This window comes from Engraulis encrasicolus, chromosome 20, assembly GCF_034702125.1.
Source record: "Engraulis encrasicolus isolate BLACKSEA-1 chromosome 20, IST_EnEncr_1.0, whole genome shotgun sequence".
NCBI lineage: Eukaryota > Metazoa > Chordata > Actinopteri > Clupeiformes > Engraulidae > Engraulis > Engraulis encrasicolus.
In genome coordinates, this window is record NC_085876.1 from 9815228 (window position 1) to 9842896 (window position 27669).

At 41.7% G+C, this 27669-nt stretch overlaps 1 protein-coding gene across 1 annotated transcript; it reads left to right on the plus strand.

Annotated features, from left to right (window-relative positions):
• The first annotated feature begins 558 nt into the window (after positions 1 to 558).
• azin1b (antizyme inhibitor 1b) lies at positions 559 to 27327 on the plus strand. Its single transcript, XM_063185374.1, has 12 exons — positions 559 to 763; positions 1967 to 2110; positions 3793 to 3968; positions 4551 to 4724; positions 7482 to 7654; positions 8354 to 8482; positions 9615 to 9696; positions 10303 to 10377; positions 11822 to 11987; positions 18870 to 18991; positions 21832 to 22058; positions 25389 to 27327. Exons 3-12 carry the CDS (start codon positions 3867 to 3869, stop codon positions 25462 to 25464), a joined length of 1326 nt encoding a protein of 441 aa, XP_063041444.1. The 5' UTR covers positions 559 to 763; positions 1967 to 2110; positions 3793 to 3866; the 3' UTR covers positions 25465 to 27327.
• Positions 27328 to 27669: the final 342 nt, after the last annotated feature.

Below are 27669 nucleotides of genomic sequence, written 5' to 3' on the forward strand. Positions count from 1 at the left end.
CATAAATGATTCATAATGGCCTTAGCTCACAGCAACAAAATAAACAAATAAACATATAATAAACCCTGTATTTATCATTATTATTATTATTATTATTATTATTATTATTATATTCTGCTTATTATAGGCTATTGTAATATTCTTATAGCCTAGACCCTAGCTTATTTAAAAATCTCTGTCTGCCTTATAGGCCTATCCATGATATGGTTTATTTCCAAAAGCTATGTCAAATTTGGTGCCTGTCAAATTAGGTTAACAAGGCAGGCTGTCCTTCCCAAATATAGCACAGCCTATGACAAACCGACTCTTCCTTGACACTATGAATTGAAATAAGAATGGCCGTATTTAATAGCCTATGACATTGTTATTACCGGTAGGCTATTCTGCTCTGATTGTAATAGGGCTGTGTAAAATAGACCAATGTTACAAAGTAACATTACAGCAGCACCATCGCTGGTTGAGGAAAATAACAGCAGTGTGCACGGAAATACATATTTGGTAAACGTCAGGGCATCCTGTTGGAGCCACTGGGAGTGCGCGGCTTTACTGGAAGGTTACGCCTTCTCTACTCGTGGTGGACTAGCTCATTCTTCCTCAGACTCTGCTAGTGACAGCACGTCCGTACATTTCCAGCGTTCTTGGCAGCAAGCCTTATGGCACAAACGGCCCTTTTTCTTTCTTATACCTGTGTCCCCACTACTCTTTAAAAATTCCGCCGAAAAAGAGAAGACGATTTTCCAAAACCTCTTGGCCGTTAATTCACGTAAGTAGCTGCTATGTTGAACGAATCTCTTGTTCTGTTTCGTCCATCTGAGCGGAGGTTGCTGGAGGGAACGTATCTTACAACATGGCGGAAAGAATTACATGAGCTAGCGCAAGTGATTGTAAGCGCTCAGGGTGCTAATAGACAGGCCGTGTTTTGCTCATGTAGCACGTCTAGAGCTAGACTGGAACTGTTGAATTGTTATTTTAAATTGGTTGTCTTGCACAGTATGTCTTGTACCACCGTAACGTACACAATTGGCTTCAAAACAAATGTGATGTTTGAGAAAGCAAGTTAAGCTAGCTAGCAACACAGCCTAGCTTGTGAATGGGCCTCCCAGTCGTTGGCAACACATTTCGATTGATTGAATGGGTCAAACTAGATAACTTGCTTTCAGTTTATAAGGGACAGCATTCTACTCGGTTAGATACTATTTTGGGAACATTGGTTTTGGTTTGGTATTTCAGCTGAACAACTTCTGTAAGGTACGACCTGACCATAACAGTCGCTCATTCATCGTAACTAACTTATGAAGTGCATCAGACGTTAGCTGTTCGTGTAATGTTCTGTGAGTTAATTTTCTCTACCACCAAATGTTGCTGTCATGAGTCGAGTTTACTACGTTAATCAGTTTTTCCATAATAGTTAATGACGTCAGACGATAAAAAAACTACCCCCTGTTTTCGAGTTAAGTTGGACTTATCTTCTTAGCAAGTTACTCTGTTGCAGCCTTGTGTTGTGTTACCAAAGATTATTTTAATTCTTCATAATGGAACTGGTCTCTGGTGTTACATTGTGTTACACTTTGTCATTGTTTTCAAAAGGTTACCTCAAAGCAACGTGTTTTTGGTTGCCCCAGTTGCTTTTCACTGAATGACCAACAGCATGCCTGACCATTAAACATTAAACTGCAGCTCACAGGAGTTACTTAACATATTGATTTGTGTCGCACTAAATTTGGATCAGACTGTCCCTTGGCTCAAAATGAGTCCAGCATGTGTGTATCCAAAGTTGTCAGTGTCAGTGAAGTTGATGTTCTGTGAAGGCAGCAACTGTCCCACATTGTATCCACTGTGTAGCAACCAACTGTGTGTCAAATTTGTCCTGAACGGAATCCCACATGTCTCCTTTGAAACATTTTTGTGACGTTTGGGGCTGAAGGAGTTGGTTAACATGTGTGTCTTGTCAACTTCTGCTTCCCAGGGCTCCATTCTCTCTGCACGAGTGTTTAAGCGCTACCCAGAAGGCCTAGGGGAGGTCCTCTACCGCGAACAGTTCGATTTCAACGCCGAGCCACCTTGGGATCCTAGCTGATAGCGGGAGAGGACCATCTCCCGACTTGTCCATGTAGGTGGTCTTGTGCTCTTGTACTGTTATGTTTACCTCTTGAAATGTTTACATTGATGGTATGTGGTTGGTACCTTTTTTTTGGTCAAAGCTATGTTCAATACTTAAAACAAGCATCCCATTATTAATAATTATGATGATGATCGAAAGCACTTGGCTAAATTTAAAAGCACAGCCAAAACATTTCTGCACAAAAATGTAAACATACGGTGTCTCAAGCAATGTAAATATAACTTTCGTAGGATAGTAAGCTTAGTCGTCACAGACTGTATAGATCTAAAGCACACACATTTGTCTAGTAGTCAACAAACCAGTCTATGTACTCTTCCAAAAAAAAGCTCTCTAATTAATCAATGAAGGTGGAAGCGAAAAGATGTGTACAAATTATTCGGTACAAATTATTCATTTTCGTCATCACAACAGGAGCAGTCTGTCAGGAGACTACTGGTGCTTACTGATCACTGTCACTGTTCAACATGTTAAACCACTAGTTTGAAAACTTAGTGAGGCCATTAAGTAGTCTGGGGGGGTGTTTGCCTTATGTAATTTTTAAACCAAGTCTCCGCCTTCAGCCCTCTGGAAGTAAAGCTTCCTCTTTATTTCCCCAGCTCAGGATGGAGTTGTTTTTGCCCTTTTCCCTACACAGCCTGCGCGCGACCCAGTGTAAGCCGGCGGCGTAGGGAGGGTAAGGGGGAACATTTTAACTGACGCGCCGTCAGTCTCAGATAAATAACAAGCAATAATGCCTGGCTAATTCCGTCAAATGCCCTCTTTGTGAGCCGCGTCGCCAGCGGGATTATTGCTGATGGGCTCCTAAATAAACAGCCGCACTCCGCAAGCGGCACACGCCGCTCCCCAAAGCCCCCGTGTTTTGACAGGGGCCACTGATGCCCTCAGGGTGGCCATCACAGTAGTCATGTGATATTGCACGCACACAGTCTTGCTGAAAACACACGCACACGCACACACACACACACACACGCACACACACACATTGAGTCTGACTCCCCCTGACTCGAGGCATTCTGTATGCAGACCCCGTCTGTTCTAAACTTCGCCCCAGAAGATGCCATGTTTGGGATTCTTGGACTGTTTTTCTTCCTCTGCTCGGTTAAGCGTCTGAAAAAGACAAATTGTGTTGTTGTTCAGGCCCGTGACGTGCAAAAGAATTTCCTTGTGAGACGGCATGAAATTGTAAGTGACGTCTTTGGAAAGACCCTTGTCGTAAATGTTGCTGTTTTATAGCTTTTGTGTCCGATTGAGTGCATTGGCATGAACTAGGGTATATGGAATGAATATGGGGAAGCTGTGGCCTGATGGTTAGGGAGATGGTCCTCCTAAGAGCAGAGAGTTTCAGGTTCGAATCCCACCCTTGCCTCTCCCTACACCTACACATCCATGGCTGAAGTTGAGCTCTTGAACAATGTGCCCAATCCCATATTGCTCCAGGGCCTGTAAACAATACTCTGTAAAATAATAACTTATTTTAAAAATAAACTCAGCTTAGTGTAATGTAATGTGTAATGTTGCATAACTGTAGTAGTACCCAGGCGGCCAGCAGATTAGTACCTGTGAACAAAACGGGAATGAAATGATAGTCACCTGTGATGTGATTTGATTAAGTTCAGTGACCCTAAATTGTAATTCATGTTTGTTTGTTTTTTTTCTCTTCTCCTCTGCAGTTTGTTGCATTGTAGGACCCAGAAGGCTCGGTAAACTCCCTTTATGATCATTGGATTTGCGGAATACGGTTGAGATGAAAGGACTTACAGATGAACCCAACTACACCATTGAACTACTGGAGGCAGGAACGACCATTGAGGATGTCATTGACAACCACATTTATGAGCAGGCTTTGGTGAGGGGACACCACACCACACCCATTCTCCCTCTCCCTCTCCCTCACATTCTCTCCTCTCTTCTCTCTCGCTTTTGCTCTTGCCCCCCACCACCACCACCCCCCCCTCTCTCTCACACACACAAACACAGATAGTTCCTAGAAGTACTACACCGTCAGATGTTTTAGTATCCAACTGGTCTGACCTGGCACACTCAATGTTCAACAAAACGTCTTATTCTATGTTAGATTGACACTCAGTTTGTTCACTGGCAGTGGTGGCACTTTACCTAGAAAAAATCAAACGTTCAGTGTGTTTTGCAGAAGATTCTTAGCAACATTGTGTTTGAGAAGAAGGGCTAATGAACACACCTCTAGTTCTGGTAGCTCTGCCCACAGACTGAAAGACATACATTTGTATCGGATTGATGTGGATGGCCAACATCAGTGACTCTTCTCTTAGAAAGTGTTACTGATAACTCTTATAACTTGCCTTCATTCTTGTGTCCTTGTTGGTGATGCTGTTCGAGGGCTGTAACCAAAACTTTTTGAGAATATTGTCATGACCACCTCTGTACTCTTCTTGTGTGTGTCTGTGTGTAGGCTGAAAAGAATGCATTTGTTGTGGCCGACCTTGGGGCCGTGATGCGTCAGCACGTGCTGTGGCAGGGCGGCATGCCCCAAGTGCGGCCCTTCTACCCCGTACGCTGCAACAGCAGCCCGGCACTCATCGAGCTCCTGGCAGCGCTCGGCACGGGCTTCGTCTGCGCTAACAAGGTGACCAGCGCTGTCTCTTTATTATTATTGCGTATTTACATTCTACTGTTTTCTATATATGTTGTATTTTGAATCATGATGTGTGTGGCCTAGAAAAAATAATGTTTTGGTTCCGGTTGCCGACCGACCCTATCATTTTTTGTGCGACCCAAAATTTTTTTGTTGAGTTTTTGGAATCCTCAAAAGAAATATCGATGTTGTGTGGACGGTTTTTCATATAGACAAGACACAACACGTTTCTTAATTCCTATAACTCGCCATCTCTCACTTTCTACCTGCCTGCAAGTTACTGAATTTGCATCGCATGACTATCCACATAGGAGCAACACACACGCGCGCGCGCCATAAGGGCCGCCGGCTTGATATTAGAAAACCCCAAATGTCACTGCAGAGTTGCGCACCTACTCGGTCACGTTATATGCTAATTATTATGCTACAACATGCTAATTGGTAGTCGTTGTAGCTCGTAAGTTTTAAACAACTTGCCTCATAGAGTTCTTGCAGACTAATAGCCTACGATGTAGGATAGTTTGGGAACCTGGCGAAAATGCCTGTCAAATAATAGCTTAATAGCCTTACCTCACCCGACACTGACACAGCCTGACCACCCGCCTCGAAATGCAACACACAGACAACATGAGTATCCACGATTTTTGAATGTATTGATATTGTCTCGTCGTGTTAGAAAAGGGCTTCTGTTCGACGAGATGCATAACTCGTTATAGCAATACTAAAGTAGCACTGTAACAATACCTTGTAAAATAAGTTAATATGAGAGAAGGGAAATGCTTTGCCCAAGTTTTCCTTCATTCTTCAATTTACCACAAGGCTTGGTTAACCAAGAAGTCCGTTGGCCTGCGCCCGTTATTTTCTCGCTCTCTCTCTCTGCTTGTCCCTCCACCATTGCACAGGAGCAGGGCGCCTGTCACTGTCTCACTCTCCGCACCTCCTCCAAATAATGAAATAGAAATGAACGATGATGTCGCCACAAATTGGCATACGACTGTTCGATGATGACCTAGGACTACTACAGTTTCCTACAATAATGCTTTAATGGCAATGACGATGTTGCCCCTCAATCACCCTTCATTAAAACATTCATATCGCCTAGGTGTCTAAATCCTCGCGTAAAACAAAAAGTGAGTAAATAGAATGTTTGCAAGCCAGAACCTTCATCCCAATGAAAATATGGTCTACAACGGATGATGGAAAGGAATCAAAAAAAGTAAACGGGACATAGGCCTACAGGAGTTAAAATAGCAGTGTCAGGCAACTGACAGCTGGACAAGTTTTGCCAGAAACGGTAGGCTATTACGCATCATATCCTCATTTCGGTGACGGTCAGTATAATTGGCTCATTAATGTTTATTATATTTAATTGTAACTTTAGCTGTAGGCCTCACTCCACTATCGTCCTTGGCATTGTTCAAACAACGTTTATGACGAAATCTGGCGCATGTGGGGGTTGGGGGTGTCGGACATAAAAAAAAAAAATTGGGGAAAAAAAATTCGACCGACCCATGACCAAATCTGACAACCAACCGGAACCAAACTTTTATTTTTCTTAGGCCCAACCCATTTATCTATTAGATGGATACAAGTATGGTTTGTTAATAGAAATACTATGAGTGAGTGAGATGGTGTTTTTGTATTGTCTGCCCTAGCGTAGGTTATCAGATTGACTGAGTGACTTCTTCTTTTCTCACATTGACATTTTATTTGTTGAATGCAAAGAAATACTGTGTGTCAGTAAGTGTTGGCAGCCTTTGTTTTCCTGACAAGGATCTACGTATATCGCTTTTTTGTAGGATACTTATTTGCCTATGTGATTGAGGGGCAGTTACTCTTGGTGGCCTAATTTAGCCAGAATGCCCTGGGGTGGTATTGCAGGAAGTAGGTTACTGGGCTGTGGGAACTGTGGTTTGACAGGTGGCAGACCTATCAGTGGATGGATCTTGTTACTTAATTCTCAGAGTAAAGAAAGGTCATTAAAGTTATGAGTCCTCTATTCTCTATTAGGAAGTTGACCATGACACTTTGATCCGGCTTATCTATTGGCTATTAAACCATTTACTTAGAATACTCCACATGTGGAAGTAGAATTAGTCTAGACTTTTGTGGTTTTATTGCCTAGGGAGTTTGTTGTGGCTGTGTTTTTTGTAATACGTTTTATGTTGGCTCTTCCAAAAATGAGAATTAGTGAATGCTCTTTTTTGTCTGGGTTTCATGTTTTGGTTATAAGTTTGCTCCAAAAAGAATTGAAATCGCATGTTGTGTAGGGATGCACCGATACACATTTTTTCACTTCCGATCCGATCCCGATATCTAAATTTGGATATCTGCCGATACCGATACTACTCCGATCTAATACCAAAACCTCATATATGCATGAATTTCAACTTGAGGTAGGCCCAAGATGACTATTTGGTCAGAAAAGGAAGTCAGAAGAACAGGAAACCAATTCATAAGTGAAAGTATCAAGTAAAAAAGTAACAATCCCATCCTGAAAACTAATATGCAAGTGTTAAGACTTCAAATTAACATTACACCTGGCTCAATATCAGTCCTTTGAAAATTCCGATACTTTGGGAAAATTCCGATCCGATCCGATCACTGAAAATATGTTGATATCTGAACCCGATACCGATACACCGATACCGATATCCCATCCCTAATGTTGTGTATGCGTACTGAAATATTTTCCTACAATTGTTTTTGTTTGTTTATTTGCTATGTTTTTGCTGGGTCTTCACTCAGGCGGAGGCGGCGCTGGTGTTGAACCACGACGTTGCCCCGGACAACATCATCTGGTCGGGCGCTTGCAAGCAGCTGGCCCACCTCAAATACGCAGCCAAGAACGGCATCGGCTACCTGGTGTGTGACAACGAGACGGAACTCTGCAAGATTGCCCGCGCCCACCCTAGTGCCAAGTATGTAGTGCCCGCTTTTTCATCCACATGATTTTCTGTTGTTCTGATTTTCTTTTTTTGGTTGTTTATTTGTTTTTGAAGTTGTTGTTTTAAAGTAGGGCAATGGGCATGCGTCACAACTACCTGTAGAGAACCTATAACTTCAGTCCGAGTGCAAGTTTTTGCATGATTTCAATGTTCCAATAAATGGCCACGGGCGATCATAAACCACACCTCTCCTACGAGAAATTGCATAAGTAGTGTTAACCAGGAAAGTGGTCCCCGGACCACACTTTGAGAACCGCTGAGCTGAGGCATGCCTGGGCAAAGACCTGCGATCACCTCTCCAGAGTGCTTTGTTGTTGTAATACCCCATTCCCACCATAATCCACAGCATATTGGTGCTGTTTTCCCTGTGCTCTGACTTACAATTTCATCATACTTTTCACATAGACATGTGCCAGGCACGCACAGCTGCTGTTGTGGCGTACCTCGTGGTAGATATCACTGCCTGCAGTTACATGCGTTATTCTCATGTATAGTCTATGATCTTGAGTTGGTCTTAATTCTTTTTTCAAAATGGCATTGAAAACTCTTAAAAAAAGTCAAAAATGTTCCCTTGGTCAGACCTGTACAGACCCTGCTTCCTAATGCTCTAACCGTCTTGCCTTCCCCATTGCTTTCTGGTTTTGATGATGTTTTCTTCTGCTTCACCCCCAGGCTGCTGCTTCAGGTGTCGACGGAGCCCCACGGGGAGGAGGCCAGCATGGCTATGGGCTGCTCCCTCAAGAGCTGCCGGCACCTGATGGAAATGGCCAAGGAGCTCGGGGTGCAGGTGGCCGGAGTCACGTAAGTACCCTCACGAGTACCTCGACTCAACTTTACTTATTGAAGGGTGCACTGTGGCGCAGCGTGCCAAGTCCCACACATTTGGGCTTGCATGCCCATGGGGACCCAGGTTCGAGCCCGGCGTTGGTCATGTCCCAACACTGCCCCATCTCTCTCTGCCCACTCACTTCCTGTCATAATCTCCAATTTGCTATCAATTAAGGCAAAAAATGGCATGCGGTGTGGAGAGATGATGTTCAATTAAAATGGACAATTAAATTGTTCATAATTAAAATGAAAATACTTTGTAAATGAGAATACTTTGTAAATTAGTAGTTTACCTTGCTTGGCTTTGCAATCACTTCAGTATCTCAGAAGATGCTCCTCTAGTGATATACTGCAGTTGTATTATGTGTGCGAATTAACTCAGTTTCATTCAAGATCAATCTAGTGTCTCTACTCCACCAAACCATAACACTGTAAAGGGTGTCCATAAAAAAACGCCTTGATTTCACAATGCTGCACTTTTTTTTCATCTGATGATTTTGTATTTGACCTGAAAACCGAAAAGGGTTGTGTGAATAAAACTTAGAAACTGTTTTGCTTTGGTGGACGCAATGTAACCTGGGACTAAGGATTAAGCAAGTACAAGTACAAAGTCTGAAAATACTTAAGATTGTTGTTTAGAGCTATGACCATTTTTGGGCAGTCGATTGTTTTATTTGTGCCTTGATAAGGACTTGATGTTTTTTGGTCTACACAATTTGGACTTCAATCTGCAGGAATCACAGAATGCACAGTTGTCTAGACAGATTATGAAAGGAGATCAGCATTCTTTTAGTTTCACTAAGCATTTAAGAGGACAATTGTGCATTGGATTGCATGTTTATCTGTGGTGAAAAATGTAATAAAACGTTTACAACATATGAGTTTTAAACTTGTGTTTCTGATACAGTTTTGAGTTATTGCAATGGCTGTGGTTGATGGAAATTTTTTGTGATTTGCCATAACATAAATATAACAAACAGACTTCCATGAACCAGAACTAGAATCAGACTTTCTCCAGCACTTTGGCAGGGAATGTGCACAATATCACAACGTATTGTAATGGCTGTCCAATAAAGTGATTTGTGTTTTGTCTCTGTCTCTGCAGATTTCAGGTACCAGTCCCTTGCAAGGACCTTCAGGCGTACACCCATGCCTTGTCGGATGCCCGCTGCGTGTTTGACATGGGGGTAAGTGTAAACAAATGGGTTTCTTTCAAACTGCATGTTCAATATATTCTTTATTGATGTAAAAGCAAAAAGCAAGTGCTCTAGTTTTCAAATGCATTTGAGAAAGGGATGATTGTGGCGTGTCTTCAACCTGTATGCAAAGTGCCGTTACTGTGGAAACATTGACTTTTGAATAACATTTTCCCAGCTGTTGCCCAGGGGTTGATGCATTGATATATATATTGTATAAACAGGAAGAAACAAGATATTTAGGTACAAGATGGAGGAAAACATTATTTACCAGTTTAACCTCAAGCTGTTCAGTTATACTCTGTTTGTGTTTTGTGAGTAGTATCGCTTTACATACTCTCCTTCAACGGTGCTTGATGACATTTGTGTAGTTTGCTTGAAATACCTAGAGGAAATCTTGTGTGTGCGTGCGTGCGTGCGTGCGCGTGTGTGTGTGTGTCCGAAGGAAGTAGTTCTGTTGTTACTGTAGCATAACTGTAATGAATATGTGGCATTCATTGTGCATGTGAAAGAGTCAGTGACTCTTACCTGAGGTGGTGATGGAGGGGTAGTTTATCTTTCTCACATTGTGTTGCGTTCTCTCTCTTGTCTTCCCAGGAGGAGCTTGGCTTCCACATGAACGTTCTAGACATAGGTGGGGGGTTCAGCGGTTCAGAAACCCAGCTGAAGCAGGTGAGGCTTTTTATTTTAAAAGGAAGCGTTCAGATTCAAAAACCCTCTAAAAGCCATTACAAAATCGGTGGGGGGGGGACACGACATTTTAAAATAGATTTTGCTCCAACTAATTTCAATCAAAAGCCACTTAAGTGTTATGAAGCATAACAAGTTTACTGCAACTACTTGCTATAGAAATGCAGCCTTTTTGTAAAACCATAAAGAGACCAGAAACAAAGAATGGTAAAGCCATGGGGCTTTGCATCTGAACCCTTTTTTTTAGAGCAAACCAAAGATGGCAATGCAAAATACAATGTGTGAGATGTTAAGTCTTACAGTACATGTTTTCAAGAGTTGAAACACAAACGTGACTCGCCCTGCCCCTAACTGTCTCCCATGGTCTATACGCTGGTCTGGAACACTTGTGTTATGCAACACTCAAAACATTTCCCAGAGCATTAGCCCTCGCAATAACCTTTGTGCAGGCCGTGGAGTGCCTTGAATGCCTTTGACACAGGCCACTTCAAAAGTCTAAGCCACTCCACAGAGCTCCGTGTCACAACCCCTTATGCTAGGCCCCTGGGACCCAAGCGAACTCGATAACCACGTTAATGATTTCTAGCCCGGGAAATCCCATGCTGCTTTGCACAATTGTTCCGATCTGAAAGAAAATGTGGATTCTACACCAAAAACTGGGTCCGGAGCTAGGGAGCCAATCATAGAGCAGGCAGGAGTGGAAAGGCGATGCTTGCACTGAATTTAAATAGATACAATTTACATGATTGGCTACGCGCTACGTATATATACCAAATAACACATTTGTAGCACCCAATAAATGGCCATGAGCAATCGTAAAGAACGCCTTTCCTACGAGAAATTGCATAGGTATACCTTAATTTCCCTTTGGGGATTAATAAAGTTACTCTACTCTAGTCTACTACTACTACTCTACTACTAGGTAGCCTACAGGCTATCTCACTTGAGAGTCTGATGTCAACAAGGCAAAATGATTCCCGACCTGTGGGCCGTGAAGGTATTCTCTGTGAGATAATGTTGTGAAAACATAAATTGGGAGAGGGAGAATAAAACAAAGTTCTTTCCTGAATTACGGTATATATATTGCTTGGTGTGTCTTTCAAAGCAGAGAGATAGCCTGAACATTTCAACCCCCCCTTTGGCGGTAGATAATTAATTTGACTTGGCGTCATTGATGGCCAGGGGTGGGTTTGTAACATTTTCAAATGGGCCCCAAGTTGAAATCGAGCATTTCAGTCAATGAAGTTGGTGCAGAGCTGCCACTGTAATTCTGCAGATGTGGTATTATTTAGCGGGATATTTCCCCTTTTCTGTCCCCAATCTGCAGGTCTACGCTGCTATGAAACCCCTGTATCTAAGTAGCTGTAAGTCATCAGCCCAGTATTATGTTATGTAATTTTTTTCCCTTTTTTCCCCCAATTTGCAGGTTTACGCTGCTATGAAACCCCTGCTCGAGGCGTACTTCCCACCCGTGTCTGGAGTAACCATCATGGCGGAGCCCGGAACCTTCTACGTGTCCCCAGCCTTCACACTGGCTGTCAACGTCATCGGCAAAGAGGTAGTGGCCAGGGACCGCAAGGACCAGCTGGAAGGTGAGTTACCTGGACCCCTTAACCTAATGGAATGATTCTAGAACATTGTAACTCACCAATTCCTATGTAGATTATGGGTGCGTTTGTAAATTCAATCTGACCATTTGGAGAGACAATACCGCATATAATTAGGAGAGAGAGAGAAGGAAAAAAAACATTCTACTATTGATATATGAACGAGAGCTCAGAATTTATGAATGGTTTAAAAGTCAGAGCTCTGAATGTTGTGTATTCGGGGCACTCAAACAGTGAATCCCATTACACCCCTTAGCCCTACGCCGTTCCCCTTTGCCTCCGTTTTGCGCGTCCATGTGTAGGCGTAGTGGCATCCCGATTCACGTTCAGACAGACTGGTAGGGGTGTGGCAAAGGGCTTTCCACCCCTCCGCGTGGAGATTTTCCGACACCAAACTCCGCGACGGAGGGCTTCGACAGGTTTCCCTGAATGCATTGCATTTATTTATAATGCATTTAAAAATTGCCGGCAAGCAGCTGCACCCACAACAGCACACAAGTTAAAGTATTGTTGCCGCAATTGACAGTTTTGAAGTGGTAATAATTATTCCATTGTACTACTAACCCCAACTCCGATGAAGTTGGGACGTTTGGTAAACAGTGAATAAAATCAAAATGCTATAATTTTCAAAACACTCAATCTATTCATTAGATGGAGAATAGTGAAAAGACAACATATTAAGTGTTAAAACCGAGAAAAAATATTGTTTTGGTGGACATATGTACTCATTTCTAATTTGAGAAATCCAACACGTCTCAAAAGAGTTGGGACGGGGACAATAAATGGCAGCAAATGTCGAGGAAGACTAAAAACAAAACAAAAGACAACACTTAACAGTTAAATACATTAACCGATGAGATGATTTTTATATAAAAAACAGTGTTAATTCCTATCTTGGACATGATTTCACCAGCTTAAATGGTGGGTGTATTCCTTGTCATGTTTTGCAATGTTTTCCTTTCAGTAGTGCTTACAGTGTGACAGGTCTTGACCAAAAACCTACCATTTTATCACATGCTGGTCCTTATGATGGAGCCAAACTGTTAAAACATAGTAGAGAATGCAATTTGACCTTACAATGTGGCAGTAATCGAAGATCTCCCTTCAAAATATAATGCATGAGTGGCTTTTCGTGCTGTTTAAAACCCATTTATACCATTCAGCACTGTATTTAACTCTACAGATGAGTGAGAACATCTTAACCAATGCACTACTGCATCCGCATGCCATCATGGAGGCTGACTTTTGAAGCTAGCACTAACACAAGTTGGATGGTCCATTTTCACTGTAGCACAGGATGTGCAATGCTCTATTATTGTCAAAAAGAATGAACTTCTACAACTTCTGCTGACTTCTGTAAGCAAAGGACAGTTTCCCATGTCTTCTGGGTCTATTTCAAGTGAGCTCAGGTGCTTAGGAGAATGTTAAACCCCTGTGTCATTTTCATGCATTAAGCATTCTTAACACATTGAGTACCGACGACGTAATAATGCGTTTTTCACGCCCATGCGTTGTATACCAAAACGTAAAAATACGTTTTTGCATTTAAATATCATATTTTGAATCTACACCCTTCAATGGACAATATATGTGATTTTGGTAGCTCTGTGATGGACATAAATGACAACATTTGCAGTCCAAAGTTGTTTGATTGTTATGATGTTTGAGTGTTATGATTTGGATATTTTAATTTAACTTACCAAGATGTCTGGATGCCAACCCATGTCGCTATCGCGCTGCCTGCATTGATTTCCCTAGTACGGTCACTGTAGCATGTGTTGTCTCTGACTTCACGCAATAGGTAAACACCATTGTATATCGTGCCTGGAGTATCTTGAACTTTCTGGACTTGCTAGACCTTTACCAGATCCTTGGATCCAAATGGCACCCGATATGTGATTGGAGTAATGCGCTCCGATTTGGACGTTTGATCGCCAAAAAGATAAGTTTCTGTGTCTTCCTGTATGTGAGAAGCCAGAAGCTAGCATGGCTACATATCATGATTCCCTGATTGTCGCTCCCAACGCAGGACGCTCCCATGTCGCTCGCCCCCCACTAGCCAGACTATCGATCCCACCGCCATATAAACGGAGCTAGCTATCTTTTTGATGTTAGTTTTTTGTTTCTAACTCTAACCTAACCTAAAACCTAACCCTAACCTTAAATTGCTTGTATGTGGCAGTGTATGATAATACGTGAAATATAATCGGGTGGACTACACGTCCGGGAGTGATAGAAACACCTGGGACTGCACGTCCGGTGAGCGATCTCAGTTGGGAGTGTCCATCTGCCACCGCATATGATTCGGATCGGATGGGCCTAGGCTACATCTAAGCATCATATCATTTGGATTTGTTGTCAATGTTGGGCTATTATTTCGGGAGTCATCGGGAGCTATTTTAGCAAATGTCTCACCCTCTGCATGTGTGAAAAGAGTTTGTGTTCAGTCCACGTGAAAAACGGGGATTTCAAAGGGCATCGATTGCTGGTGTCGTAGTGTGACAGAGCAGGAGGTGTGCTGCCGTATTCGTGAATCGTGCTATGTTGTTGTTTCCCTAGTAGCCTACGATCGGTAGCGTGTATTGTGTCTGACTTCACGCAATAGGTAAACACAGAGACCATTGTATATCGTGCCAGGAGTATCTTGAACTTTCTGGGCTTGCTACCTAGACCTTTACCAGATCCTTGGGTCAAAATGGCACCCGAATTGTAATTGGAGTAATGCGCTCCGATTTGGAAGTTTGATCGCCAACCAGATAAGTTTATTTGATTATTCACCCCCATGTTGAACTGTCTTCCTGTATGTGAAAAGCCAGAAGCTAGCATAGATGGCTACATATGGATCGGATGGGCTACATCTAAGCATCATATCATTGGCATTTGTTGTCAATGTTGGGCTATTATTTCGGGAGTCATCGGGAACTATGTTAGCAAATGTCCGACCTTCTGCATGTGTGCAAAGAGCTTGTGTTCAGTCTGTGTGAAAAACGTGGATTTCGAAGGGCATTGATTTGCCGGTGTCCGTAGTGGTTTAGAGCAGGAGGTGTGTCTTGACGAGCAGGAAGATGTGTGTCAGAGCTAACCTTGCACCAAATTGTGATTAAAACCAACTCATCCCCTTTCAAACTCGTCACATTCTGAAGAAGCGCACCCTTCACAAAAACCTCAATATCTCAGATTGTAGCTGAATTCCATGGATACCCGCTTCGGTTTAGCGTGGGTTTACTCTGCAATAAAAGCTTGTAGAGACACACAGTTTTCACCTACTAAGAGGGCAGCGTCTCCACTTTCAAACGAGTCATAACATATTTCAGTGGCCCTATCACATAATAAGCTGTGAGTCTACAAAAAAACGTCAAAAAAGGGCTTAGAACGCTGGTATTCTACGACATAATTCCGTGAGCACCGCCGGTATTCAATGTGTTAATATGGTCAATTTTCAATAGCTCTAGCACTCCAGGAATTAGAGTGAGACTACAGCCAATATATATTTCATGATGTCATGAACCTATACAATGATTTCAGTGTTTCCCATACATTGAGGAAACTATGGCGGCCCGCCATAGTTTAAATTTGGCCGCCATAGTTTACGAAAATGTAAAAAAAAAAAAAACAATTTTAACTTTTTATTTATTTATTTATTTATTTTTTTAGACGATTTCCGCTTTTGTTAAAAACGATTTGAATTACGAATTTCCTTCGCATTTTCCTCCTGGAGTAAATACATCCTAGACTCTGTATTGGTTAGATAAGTAGTCCCACGGTAACACAGAATGAGGGGAAAGCACTAGGAAGTGACCGTAAGGGTATTACAGTTGATTCATGTGTGCACACGTGTAACATCGGGTGAGTAACAGAACATGTGCGCAACGATGCGTTATGACACGCCGATATGCAAGGATCTTCGTCCAAATCGCTAGTCGCATGCATCATTGCTAACTGCGTTTACATCGCGTGTAAGGGAAATGTTAGTTGTTGACATGTATGGAATTCACTTCAATTTGTGCTGTTTATTGCTTCAGTTTTGGACAAAACGATTGGCCAAACTCACAATAGAAAGACTTTGCTGTGCTACTGTCCCAGAGAGCTGAAAAAAAACCTTCATAGTCACACTTAACAGGGGTGTTAACCAATCCAATGTGTTCTCATTGCTCTCGCTCTCTCTCTCTCTCTCTCTCTCTCTCTCTCTCTCTCTCTCTCTCTCTCTCTCTCTCTCTCTCATAGTAGCCTACTATTTACCCATAACAAATGGTGAATTTCTGAGCCCTTTTTAATTTGTAGCCTATACCACTGAAGGCATGATAATGCTTCATCATATTTTAGAAATAGGGCCTATGTGCCTTTTATATACCAAATGTTTATCATTTTGAAATTGTTTCAGTTGTTTATGACTTGTGTATGACTGAAATTATCTCTGCATACTATCAGTGCTGCATTGCTTTGTAAAGATAGGCTATTCAACACACTTTAAAAACACACTGAAAAGATACGGCCATAGTAGCCTACTGAAAACATTTTGTTCATAATAATGGTGATTAATAAATGGTGGTCTTAAATTTTCATACTGACATCCTTGAACGCCTAGTCAAGTTGTTGTAGTTTACTTGGGTTTGGGAGCAATATAAAAAACCTTCAGAGAAGGGACAGTTGGGATGAGTTTACTAACACTCCCTAGGCTTTGTTTTACAGTTGTAATGAGTTTGGTGACAGACCTTCATTGACACAGCAGAGGAGACATCGGGCTGCATATAGAAATTAATGTGTAATGAATGTGAATATAGACATAAATGTGTAATATGTTGTTCAGACCTTTTAATGGGATGAATTTGGAAAAAACTGGCCCTGTGACCAGCACCCCTCATGTAGAATGTGTACGCCTACAGATATGTGTGGGGGAAAAGGCATAGCCTACCCTCTAAGACCCTTTTTGTCTATGCGTTAACAATTTCACAGTGCTCTTAAATTCTTATCTCTGCTCCTATTTTGTTTTATTATTGTTTCCCAGACCCCTGCATGAGGGACGAATGAAACTGTGTTGTAAACAGAAATTATTCACTGTACTGCATTTTTTGACAATGTCAATGTACTACTATTATACAAGTCATGGGTAAAATCTTATGTAGCCTTATTTCTCAAAATATAAATGGCTGAAATATAGGCCCAGGCCTACAGTTTCTCCATGCGCCAATGTCATACTGTAGTCATTGTTTTGCCGTTTTGCATTTACGCTGCAATAATACTCCCCCCCCCCCCCCAAAAAAAAAGGCCCGTGTGAGAAGACCCCCCCCCCCCCCCCGGACAAAATAAACCCTGGCTGCCCCCATAGTTTCCAAAATTTCTGTGGGAAACACTGGATTTTATTAACAAAAATATGTCTTATATACACTCAATCGTGGTAAATCAAAGGGAATTCAAAAATGTATGTAATAACTATGGTAATTATTCCCTTTGCATCTTTAATTCTGAGTGACTCAGCCTCTCTGTGATGATCTTTAACCTGGACACCTATATTGTCCGTCAGTACAATTCATTTTGAAATGTTCTTCTTTGTTGTTTTATCCTATTTGGATGTTTACTAAATTTCACTGATCCCCGTCCCAACTCTTTTGAGACGTGTTGGATTTATCAAATTAGAAATGAGTACATATGTCCCCCAAAACAATATTTTTTCTCGGTTTTAACACTTAATATGTTGTCTTTTCACTATTCTCCATCTAATGAATAGATTGAATGTTTTGAAAATGATAGCATTTTGATTTTATTCACTGTTTACCAAACGTCCCAACTTCATCGGAGTTGGGGTTTGTAAGTTTAACATTGTCCTAATGTGTGGTGGCCCTTTCCTCTGTGAAACGCACATGAAAAAAACGCTATTAACGTCAACCTCATGCATGGAATTAGTGACCGCTGTGAGTGTCATTCCTTGATTGTTGAAGGGGTATCCCAATTCGTAGCGGTTGCGTTTCAAGCCCTACACCTTACATCTTCGTTGGAAAGCACAAAGGGCATGGGGAAGGCGTAGGGATGGGGGTAGAGATTAGTAATGGGAAAGGCCCAAAGTTGCAGTTTACGAACGCACCTTATGCGGTGGGAATGTAGACAAGAAACAACTGTACTCCAGTACAGCTGACATTCAGAACACCTCATATGCAAAGTGCTTGTCATGTCAAATGTAGCTTTATTGTCAGCGTCTTTCCCATGCACTAATTTATTTGAGGAGGGAGTGAGAGTTTTGCCCCCAGGAATCACCCTAGAGCAGAAATGAAAGTACGGTTATGTCAGATATGTCCTTTATGGGATTCCGTAGCAGGGAGCCAGTAGTTTTCCACCCGTTGGAGCCCAGCGTCAGGTAAACTCTGGCTTTTCTTTTTTCCTCCATACTCGTTCATCTTTGCATGAAAACAGTGATGTTATAGTCCTCTGTGCCACAAGAACTAACATGTCCTCCCCTTCATGTGAAACATTGAAACGACTTGCTGGGAACGGTTCCACCTTCCTTAATCATAACTCAATCTAGTTTATATAATCGAGTAGGTGTCATCACCATACTTTGGCCCTAAAAGAGCAAAAGGAATCTTGCGGTATAGTTACAAATTCCCCAATTTCATTTGAAATATTGTGGCTCCTAGCTTCACTTCACTGCTGGATCGCAATGTATTTTATAACAAACCTATATTGTTATCTAGAAATCCAATCCGATTTGGATTGTTACGTCTGACAACTGGGTAGAACTGCCAAGTGCCATTTTGGAGTGAGGCGTATCAGTTGATGACCAAAATGTTCAAGAGCACCTAACAACACAGCGGTGAAAGATCTAAGCTACCAGTCATTTGTCTTTTCATAACTGATGTCATTTTTGTGTCACAGGCTCGGACAAGCTGACGGGTGATGACGAGCCAGAGTTCCAATACTACATGAGCGACGGCGTGTACGGCTCCTTCATGGGCAAGCTGCTAGGAGGCTCCATTCCACACCCCTCCGTACACAAGGTGAGCAGACACAAACAATTATGCACAACACACAACAATACACAACTAACACAGACAAATACACAAATAACACACAATAGTATACAAATAACGACAAATTTAAAACAAAGATACTAAAATGGCACTGCTAGGAGGCTGAGTCACACAGCACTGCACACACAAGTTTCAATGGGAAAGGTGTTAGGAGCATCCATCCCACGACACCCCTCCGCACACAAGAAGAGAGACGGTCGTTGAGAGTTGGGCTGATGTGACTGTGGAAAACATGCAGCACTGTTTCACACACAGGATTGTTCCTGATTACGTTACAAATTCTTGATTTTTCCAACCTGTAAATGCATTAAATTACAGCTCATCTACCAGATCATGCCATTATCCCAAATAAATTAAAGGATGACCTAATACTGTATGTAGCATACAATAGATGGAGAAACCCAGGCCAAGTGGGGTTAGATAATAATGCAACTAACACATTGCAGTGAACAGCTGCATGTCGCTGTGCATAGCGTCAGGGGTCCGCTCTGTGGAGGGCTTCATTGTTTGCTGAATGGCATGTACACAAAACCACATGAAGCGGGCCTTTCTGGGAAAATGGCACAAAAAAATCATCCAGTGAAGCTGTGAAATTCAGAACATGCAGTTCTTCCTTGAGGTGAATGTGAAATGCACCCTGAAAACACTAACTCTGTGTTCCCCTGGGGGGTTATTTTGTAATAACATTACAAAAAATAATCCCAAAATCCATTACATAATGTGAACAAGCGTTATTGCATAACATGTTCAGTATTGTGTCCCACACATAATTAAAGACTGGCGCCACCGCCACACTCTGTCTCTAGGGACTCTGGTTACCTGTAATGCTAGGGACAAGATAACACATACAAGCCATTACATGTTTCTTATTGTGTCTTGCCTTCATTACACATTTTTAGTTTTTCTAAAAGGTACAATTAGCTATTTCTTTTAGAGCCTTGATAATGAGCTTGTTGGCAAAATGGTTATGAACAAGCTCTTATATTTTGCTTTTTTTTTAAAGTCATGAGGTCATAGCAATGTTTTAATTGTTTGTTGAAAAACCTACATAACCATAAGTCCATCCCATCTGCACCAAAAGGGTGAAACGAGCACTCATAACAGGTGGACAATTCAGACAGATTAGCTAACACATAGCACATTTTTATATGTTTTAGCTGCGTATGACCCTCACATGTCACTGTGTAATCTGTTCGAGAATTTGACTTGAACACATCCATATCAGAAGTGAGATGTGGTCTGCAGACTGCCTACTGAATTTATCGCAGGGGAGGTATGGTTTACGATCACCAACGGCCGTTAATTGGCCGTTAGGAATGTATCATTTGGTGTATACGTAGCCCATACCCAATCGTGTTAGTTGTATTCAAACAAACCACAAAATTCTATTTGTTAAGTAGTACGTGTCATCTTTCCACCCCTCCCCGTTCTCAGGCTAGCACTTTGGGGCAAACATCTATGCTTGCTTAGCTCCGCTGATCCTCTCTGTTTCGCCAGAGTCGCATTGTAGGGAAGTGAAAACTGCTTTGCTTATCTGCACATGACTTGTCATGTTGTCTGTAGGTCAGCTAAATGAAATTGTGTGTTTTAACTTCTCTGTTGGACTGACTTGATTTCAATCAGTTCAGTTCCCAAAAGGAAGTGTGTGTGTGGTTAGTGTTTGAAGTCTCCCATTTATACAGACCATCCTTGTCAACATTTCTGAATTGTCAATGTAAAATTCCAAAGAAGTTCCAGTTGCCTACAATTTGGCTCTGGTGGTTTAGTCTAAATTTTAAAGGCATGTCTTCTTCAGGGATGAGTAGCCTAACCTTTACTTGAACACAATTTAAAAGAATATTGTAAAGATACACATTATTTGGTACACTTTTTGAGTACCGGTAGTAGTAGTGTTTGGTGAATTGAGGGATTAAGCCTACACATTTGTTAAACATAATATGAACTTGGAAGTACTGAAGGTGAGAAAAGGAATATGCAAACGGTTCTTCATAATGCCACAAAGGTACCACACCTTTCAGACGCATTTCAGACGTTAACTGAACATAATGCACTCGGTAAACTCACAAGGCGTGTGTGCATGCGTGTCCACGTGAGAGAAAGGCTGAGAGAGCTGCGTAGGAAGCATACCATACTAATGTCGTGTGAAACAAAAGGTTGCCATGACCTGCATGGAATGTTTAGAATTAATAACTCTGTAAGCCATCAAGTAGGCAAACTAAGCTGCCACATGAAGCATTCCAAGTATGCAGCGTCCCCGCTCTGTGTACACTTGGTGGCAGACACCTATTTATATATAATTTTTTAGGGGTTTTTATGCCTTTATTTGACAGTACAGTCGAAGAGCTAATGGGACAGAGAGACAGGGAGGACCGGGAAATGACCCCGGCCGGACTCGAACCGGGGTCCCTGTGGGTGGGCATGCAAGCCCAAATGTGGGGGTATTAGCACGCTGCGCCACAGCGCCCCCCGGTGGCAGACGCTTTTATCCAACCCTACCACTGAAGAGTAGATGACTCTAAATGGAGTGTAAAGAAGAGCAGAGCAAGACCTACACAAGTATAACTTCTTGTGTATAACTCTCCATGTTAAATCACGCTCTGTGTCCCCCTTGTTAGAGATACAAGAGATATCTCACAAGGAATAGTCCCCATCCTGACTCCTGTTGTGATTTCAGCAGAGGAGCTACACCTTTCTATAATGTATCACAAATCATAACACCTACGTACTGTACGTCCCTGCCTTATTTCCTCATGATGACCTCATGTTTGACCTCATTTTTCTCCTCTCTCTCTCTCCCCCCTTGCTAGACATCCATGTCAGCGGAGGAGGAGGTGGTGTACAGCAGCAGCCTGCTGGGCCCGTCGTGCGACCCCCTGGACCGGGTGCTGGAGGACTGCCTGCTGCCCGAGCTGGAGGTGGGGGACTGGCTCGTCTTCCCCGGCATGGAACCTCTCGGCAGCTCGCCCTCCGCCAGCTCGCTGGGCACGGACGCAGACAGCCCGCCCGTCTACTACACTATCATGACGGCAGACTGGTACGTTTAGAGATGGGTTTCTTAATGTTGTGTGTCTGGGTTGTTTTTGTTGTTGTTTGTCCTCTTTGTAGCCCCTTAAGTTACTAGACATGGTCCTGCCACTGGAACGTTGTATTAGTCACTGAAAAAACTTAACTACCATAGTACTACACCACTATGACAGTGTACAGGGCCTTCAGTAATACATTACGACTTGGTCATTGCCATTCTTGTAACAGCTAATTTATAACGGGGATAAGTCTTAAGGGGTTAAAGGCAGAGTATGTAGGATTGTGGCGAAAGTAGGCATTGCATCTATGCTGCTCATTGCAACAATGCTGGACACAGATGCTGACCGCGCACTTGTCTACGACACTTTCGCTACATCTAACGTTGTGGACTGGCATGGGCAAACAGACCCAATAAAAGGATCTCTGTTGTTTCAAGTCATATTTGTGTCTCAAAGAAAAAGTAATAACTGAAAACTTTTGGCTGACTGCTTTTTTTGATTATGTTACGTTAAAAGTGTTTTTGTTTTTTTTTAAGACATTTTAACTTTGAGTCCTTTTCATCTGCCTTTGCATGTGCATGTTTTTTTTTTAATAACAGGCAGTTCATTCAGGAGTAGGGCAGGGCAATATGACAGAAAAATCTCACATTGTCTGATACTATTTCTGCCATAATCCTAAAATATTTGGCTAGATTACTTGTGTCACTGGCTTCCGATTAGCTGGGGCAGGCATACCAGTGATGCAACTATTTCACTAAGGCCACACCAATTTAATTTGTTGGTTCTCGGATTTTTTCAGGAAAAAGTTGAAGCGAGAGGGCGAAAAAAAAAAAAAAAAAAAAATTAGTCGTGTGGTAATGCCACGGATGTAATAAGGGGACTGTTATGTTATACCACCTGTATATCAGCCTCACATGGACCTCCAAAGGAAGGTGCAAGACAGGCAAACACCTGGACATGGAGAAGGACAGTGTAAAAGGGAATTAAGGCAGCCAAATAGACCAGGCACAAAATTAGCTCATAGGGCAATTATTATATTAATCTGGTTTGAATAAACTGAGATGATTCAACAGTCTGAAACCGCAGTCTTCATTGAACAAGACAGCAAATACAGCATTGTGACCATATCAATGGAATTACAAGCTATAAAAGTACAACTTTAGAATGTTAGACCACTTACAACAGTGACCAACAAGCACAAGTCCCAAAATCAATAAAATAAAAGACCAAAAATAATGTAATCTCACTCTTCTTTGAGTACAGAATGTGCACAAAATACTACTAGTAACAGAAAAGTTACAGTAATTAAATTTTAACAAAACAAACAGTCCAATCTGATTCAGATTCTTGACTTTTTCTTGGCACTTCAGGGCTCCAGACTAACTTTTTGCGTTGGTTGCACTGGTGCGCCTAAACATTTTTTTAGGTGCACCAGCACAAAATTTATGTGCACCCAAATGTTTTCACCACCCCATACACACACGCACTCAGCTTTAAAAAATAATAATTAAAATAATAATAATAGCAATAATAATAGCAACAACAACAACAATAATAATAATAATAATAATAATAATTATTATTATTATTATTGTTGCTATATTTTAAAAGACCTGGAGCATTTCATGTGCTATAGTCTTCCAAATGTGCTCTTTATAAAAGACATGACAGTAGGCTACCTAACACATCTTGACTACAAGCAGTTTGGCTGGTAGAAAAGACCAAATTAGTAGCCTTTTAGGCAGTATGTGTTTGACTAGTAAGATCAACATACCAGCCTTTTCTGCAATAAGGCTATGCACACGGCACAAGTACAGAGTTACAATATGAAGATAGATGGATGGATGGATGGATTTTTTTTTAACAAACCCTGCTAAATATGTCATACTTTTTAAAATCATTAGGCACAAATAGCCTAGCCTATGTTTACAGTGGAATCTGAGGTGAATTGGGTTTTGTCTATTTGCCCGTTTTTGAGCGCTCTCCCTCCCTCTGCATAATGAGTGTGGTATCTTAGCAAGCGCTACGAACAGACACGACAGCACTAGTGCGCTGCGTCTGCGTTTTTGTGTGGCAATGCGTTTTTTGTGTGGCCATTTAGTTTTCCCCCGTGATTGTGACTCTCTCGTGTTTAAAATATCCTCAAGTCATTTTGCTGTTTCTACCGTGATAGTAACTCTCTCGTCCGTTGCAAAACTCGCCTGGTTGAGAACACAAAACTCGCTGGCACATGTGAACTCGGATAGTTGAGCGAAGTCGAACATTCTATTCTGAAACGTCGGGCTGCCTGTGAACGAGGAAGGGGGAGAAATTAAGCTACCGGTAACCCGGGGGGTTGCTTCCTCCAAGTGGGACCATAGTTGTTGTATTACTTTTTTTAAACTGCTATCCCACTCCACTAATTCCACTAAGAGCCATACTGTGTTTCACCGCTGCTACTGCTAACCCACAGGGGCTTCAACTTGCATTGCATGTTTGTCTGTAAAACCATTTGAATGTAACGCGTTTCCTGATTCGCTAGTCGTAATCGGCATGTTGAAAGGAGTGATTTTATTGGTTCTCTACGTCACATGACCTCCAACTACTAAAGAGACACCTCTCCGTTCATGAAAACATGCAGTCTTCGGGTTTTTTAAGCGATTTCATTTTTTGGGGTATTGAAACTGTTTTTTTTTTTTTTTTTCATTTTGATACAAAATACAAGCGGCGAATCCGAGAACCAACAAATTAAATTGGTGTGGCCTAAGTAGCAAATAAGTACTCTAAAGCGGATGTTTTAAGAGCACATGGAAGAAAATGCTGTATGGTTGGACAGGTTGGAAGAAAATGTGTGATGGTGGTGTTGTTTCAGTACTAAACTTCACCAGCATGGGGTTAGAGAATCAGTGGTATTTATTGGTCAATTTATGGCTTAAGTGGGCTTTAAGGACACCGTGGGATACATTTGAAAATATTGTACACTGGGATACACTTGAAAATATCAATAGTTTGAAGTCAATAGTCTGTGTACGGTTCATTGACATGACATTTTTTAGTAGCAGACTTCAAGTGGTACAACCACAGCTATTGCCAGTCATGTATTAATCAAATACATTCATTCATAATTGGAATATTGTCCAAGCAATGAATATGCTTTTAAAGAATCCAGTTAAAACAAGCAAAAATAATGTACACAATATTGGCTGTGGTTGTACTACCTTGACGTCTGCTTGTAAAAAAAACCCCCAAAAAAACACAATGACCTGTAATTTATTGTTGTATCGTTGGTCTGTTTTGTTGACGATGTTATCTATGTGGGCCATTTGCTAACCAAGAGCTTCCATGACGTGTGTTTTCAACAGGTACGACATGCAGGAGGCCGGCCTTCCTCTGGACTCTACCATGAAGAACTTCTCATTGGTCCAATACGGCATTTGAACTCCGCCCAGGCAAAGACCGCTCATAATGTATTATTTAAATGTGACGATGGCCGTGTTTGTGACTGAGCAGATCTGTGCAGCACAGCGTTGATCTCTAAAACGGTATGCTTCAGCGTTTATCACGGAGGCAGGTATTCTAGAGATCAGCGGCCCTTGTGCGTGCTGCATTGCTCTGCACAGTCACAAACGTGGCTATTTAACAAGGTCCCTCCTACCAACGGGGTGAGCGACCAAAGTTCTTGATTGGTCTCGCAACATTCCAGCTGTGGGTGGAACTAAAAATGAAGAAGAAAAAAACAACACCATGGTGTAACTGGGGAACATGACAATGATTCGGTGTGCATACCTCAATTTCTCTATGTTCAAAAAGAAAATGTTTCCGAGCCTTTTCTTGCTCTGTGTTCAAAACAAAACGAAAACAAAAAAGAGCAAGGAGTTCTGGGTAACACAACATTCTGAAACTACATATGCAACAAAATGGACGACTGTGGAGATGGATCACCCGCTCCTGGGTTCTTTTCCTAATCGAATACAGTTTACATTAATGTTTGATTAATTTAATTTTATTACACATATATATTATAATATTACTTGTTTGGCAGTGCTGTTTAAAAAAAATCAGTTGTCTGCTGTTCAAAAAAAAAAACACCAGGCAAGTTTTTATCTGTATTAAGAGAATCTCATGCAATTTCAAGAGAATTTAGAATCATGAAATTATAACTATGTGCTGTGAAACCAGCCAGTGTCAAGACGAGGGCGATGATGACTGTGTGTTTTTTTTTTAAATGTATGCATTGCGGGAAGTTGACCTATTCCCTGGGCTTGTAAAGCAGTGGACAGGGGAGAGGTTGCAGACTAGGGCGGTACTGTATTCCAGAAAACTGGGGGCTATTCCAAGAACGTGTCTGAGTAGTAAACCAGGTCAAGTTAACCTTCAGGTAGTAGTGAATCATCAAGTGGAGTCCTCATTTTCTTAACTAAATGACCCATGTGGGCCATCTATTAACAGGTTTAGCACTTCCTGTTGGTTAACTTTGCCAGGTTAATGTTTGTCGAATACCCTCCAGTGGGAAGTCACTTACCTGGATATGTTAACTCTGAGCAAGTATAGAAGAGGCCTTTGGCCTAGTTTTGATGGAAGGATAAGCATGCAAGGCTCTACTATTAGGAGGTTAATAACTCACTCAGGGCTAACTTACCCGGGTTAGCAACTAAACTTTTTTGGAATGTACCCTAGAATATTGAGACTCTGACTGCCAAATTTGATTCTCAGCAACAACAATGTTCTCATGACCTTCAGTGTGTCTCTTTTAAACAGTATTTTCCAAGGTAGTGGTTGTTTTTTTTATTGTTTTCCACTTTCTTGGTTTATTGTGCTGTCATTTGTCCTGGTGACCTCAGAAAGGCTCCAGCAATGCGAGCGAGCACGTACTCTTGTGGTGAAAGACATCCCTACTAATAGGTACCTAGAGTCAGGCTCTCACTTTTTGGTGTGGAAGCCTGTGATTAACGTTAACTATTTGGAGAAATATTGACCCAAGGAGGGGGAAAAATGAATCAAAACACTCATTTCTTTGTCTAACCACAGACTTACGGTACTTTAACACCAATCGACGACAAGTTTTACCAACAACTTCAAGTCTTTAGCACTGTTAGGTTTGCATCTCTTGTTAGTCTATAGTGCAGTTTTATGCCTAGTCAATGTAACTGTCCGTCCACTCCATTTTTTGAACTGCACCCTTTGAAAAGGTAATGTAAATGAAAATCTGGCACTAATGGACCATAGCCTGTTTTTGACTGTAAAATTGTGCTTGTTATTGTAATGAAAGTGATTAATTTAATACATCTCAATGACTGAATACTTAATTTTGTCCTTGTCTCTTTTCCATGACTTATACTTGACTGTTAATTTACCTGACATGATAATGCCTAGAGTCTAGCGGATTGTGTCTGTATGCGTTGACGTTCATGTTGCTACTGCAATGGTAAGGACATAAGTGTTTAGATGTCAGAGACTATACTGTGCCTACAATACACCAGATAACATTGTGTAGACACAGACAGTAACACATTTTAATTTAATCAAGGCAATGGAGTTCCATGCAGTCAAGCCCTTTAAACGCGCATGACCTACTATTGCCGATGGAGGGCGCTCGTCATCTGACGTTTTTGTGTAATCATGGCTATCCCAGAAATATTCTAG

Bases quoted from the DNA above. Each gene is read 5' to 3' on its own strand.
- azin1b (XM_063185374.1), top strand. From the start codon at position 3,867: ATGAAAGGACTTACAGATGAACCCAACTACACCATTGAACTACTGGAG. The intron at 4,725-7,481 runs GTGACCAGCGCT...GTCTTCACTCAG, and splicing joins GCTTCGTCTGCGCTAACAAG to GCGGAGGCGGCGCTGGTGTT. The intron at 7,655-8,353 runs GTATGTAGTGCC...CTTCACCCCCAG, and splicing joins CGCGCCCACCCTAGTGCCAA to GCTGCTGCTTCAGGTGTCGA.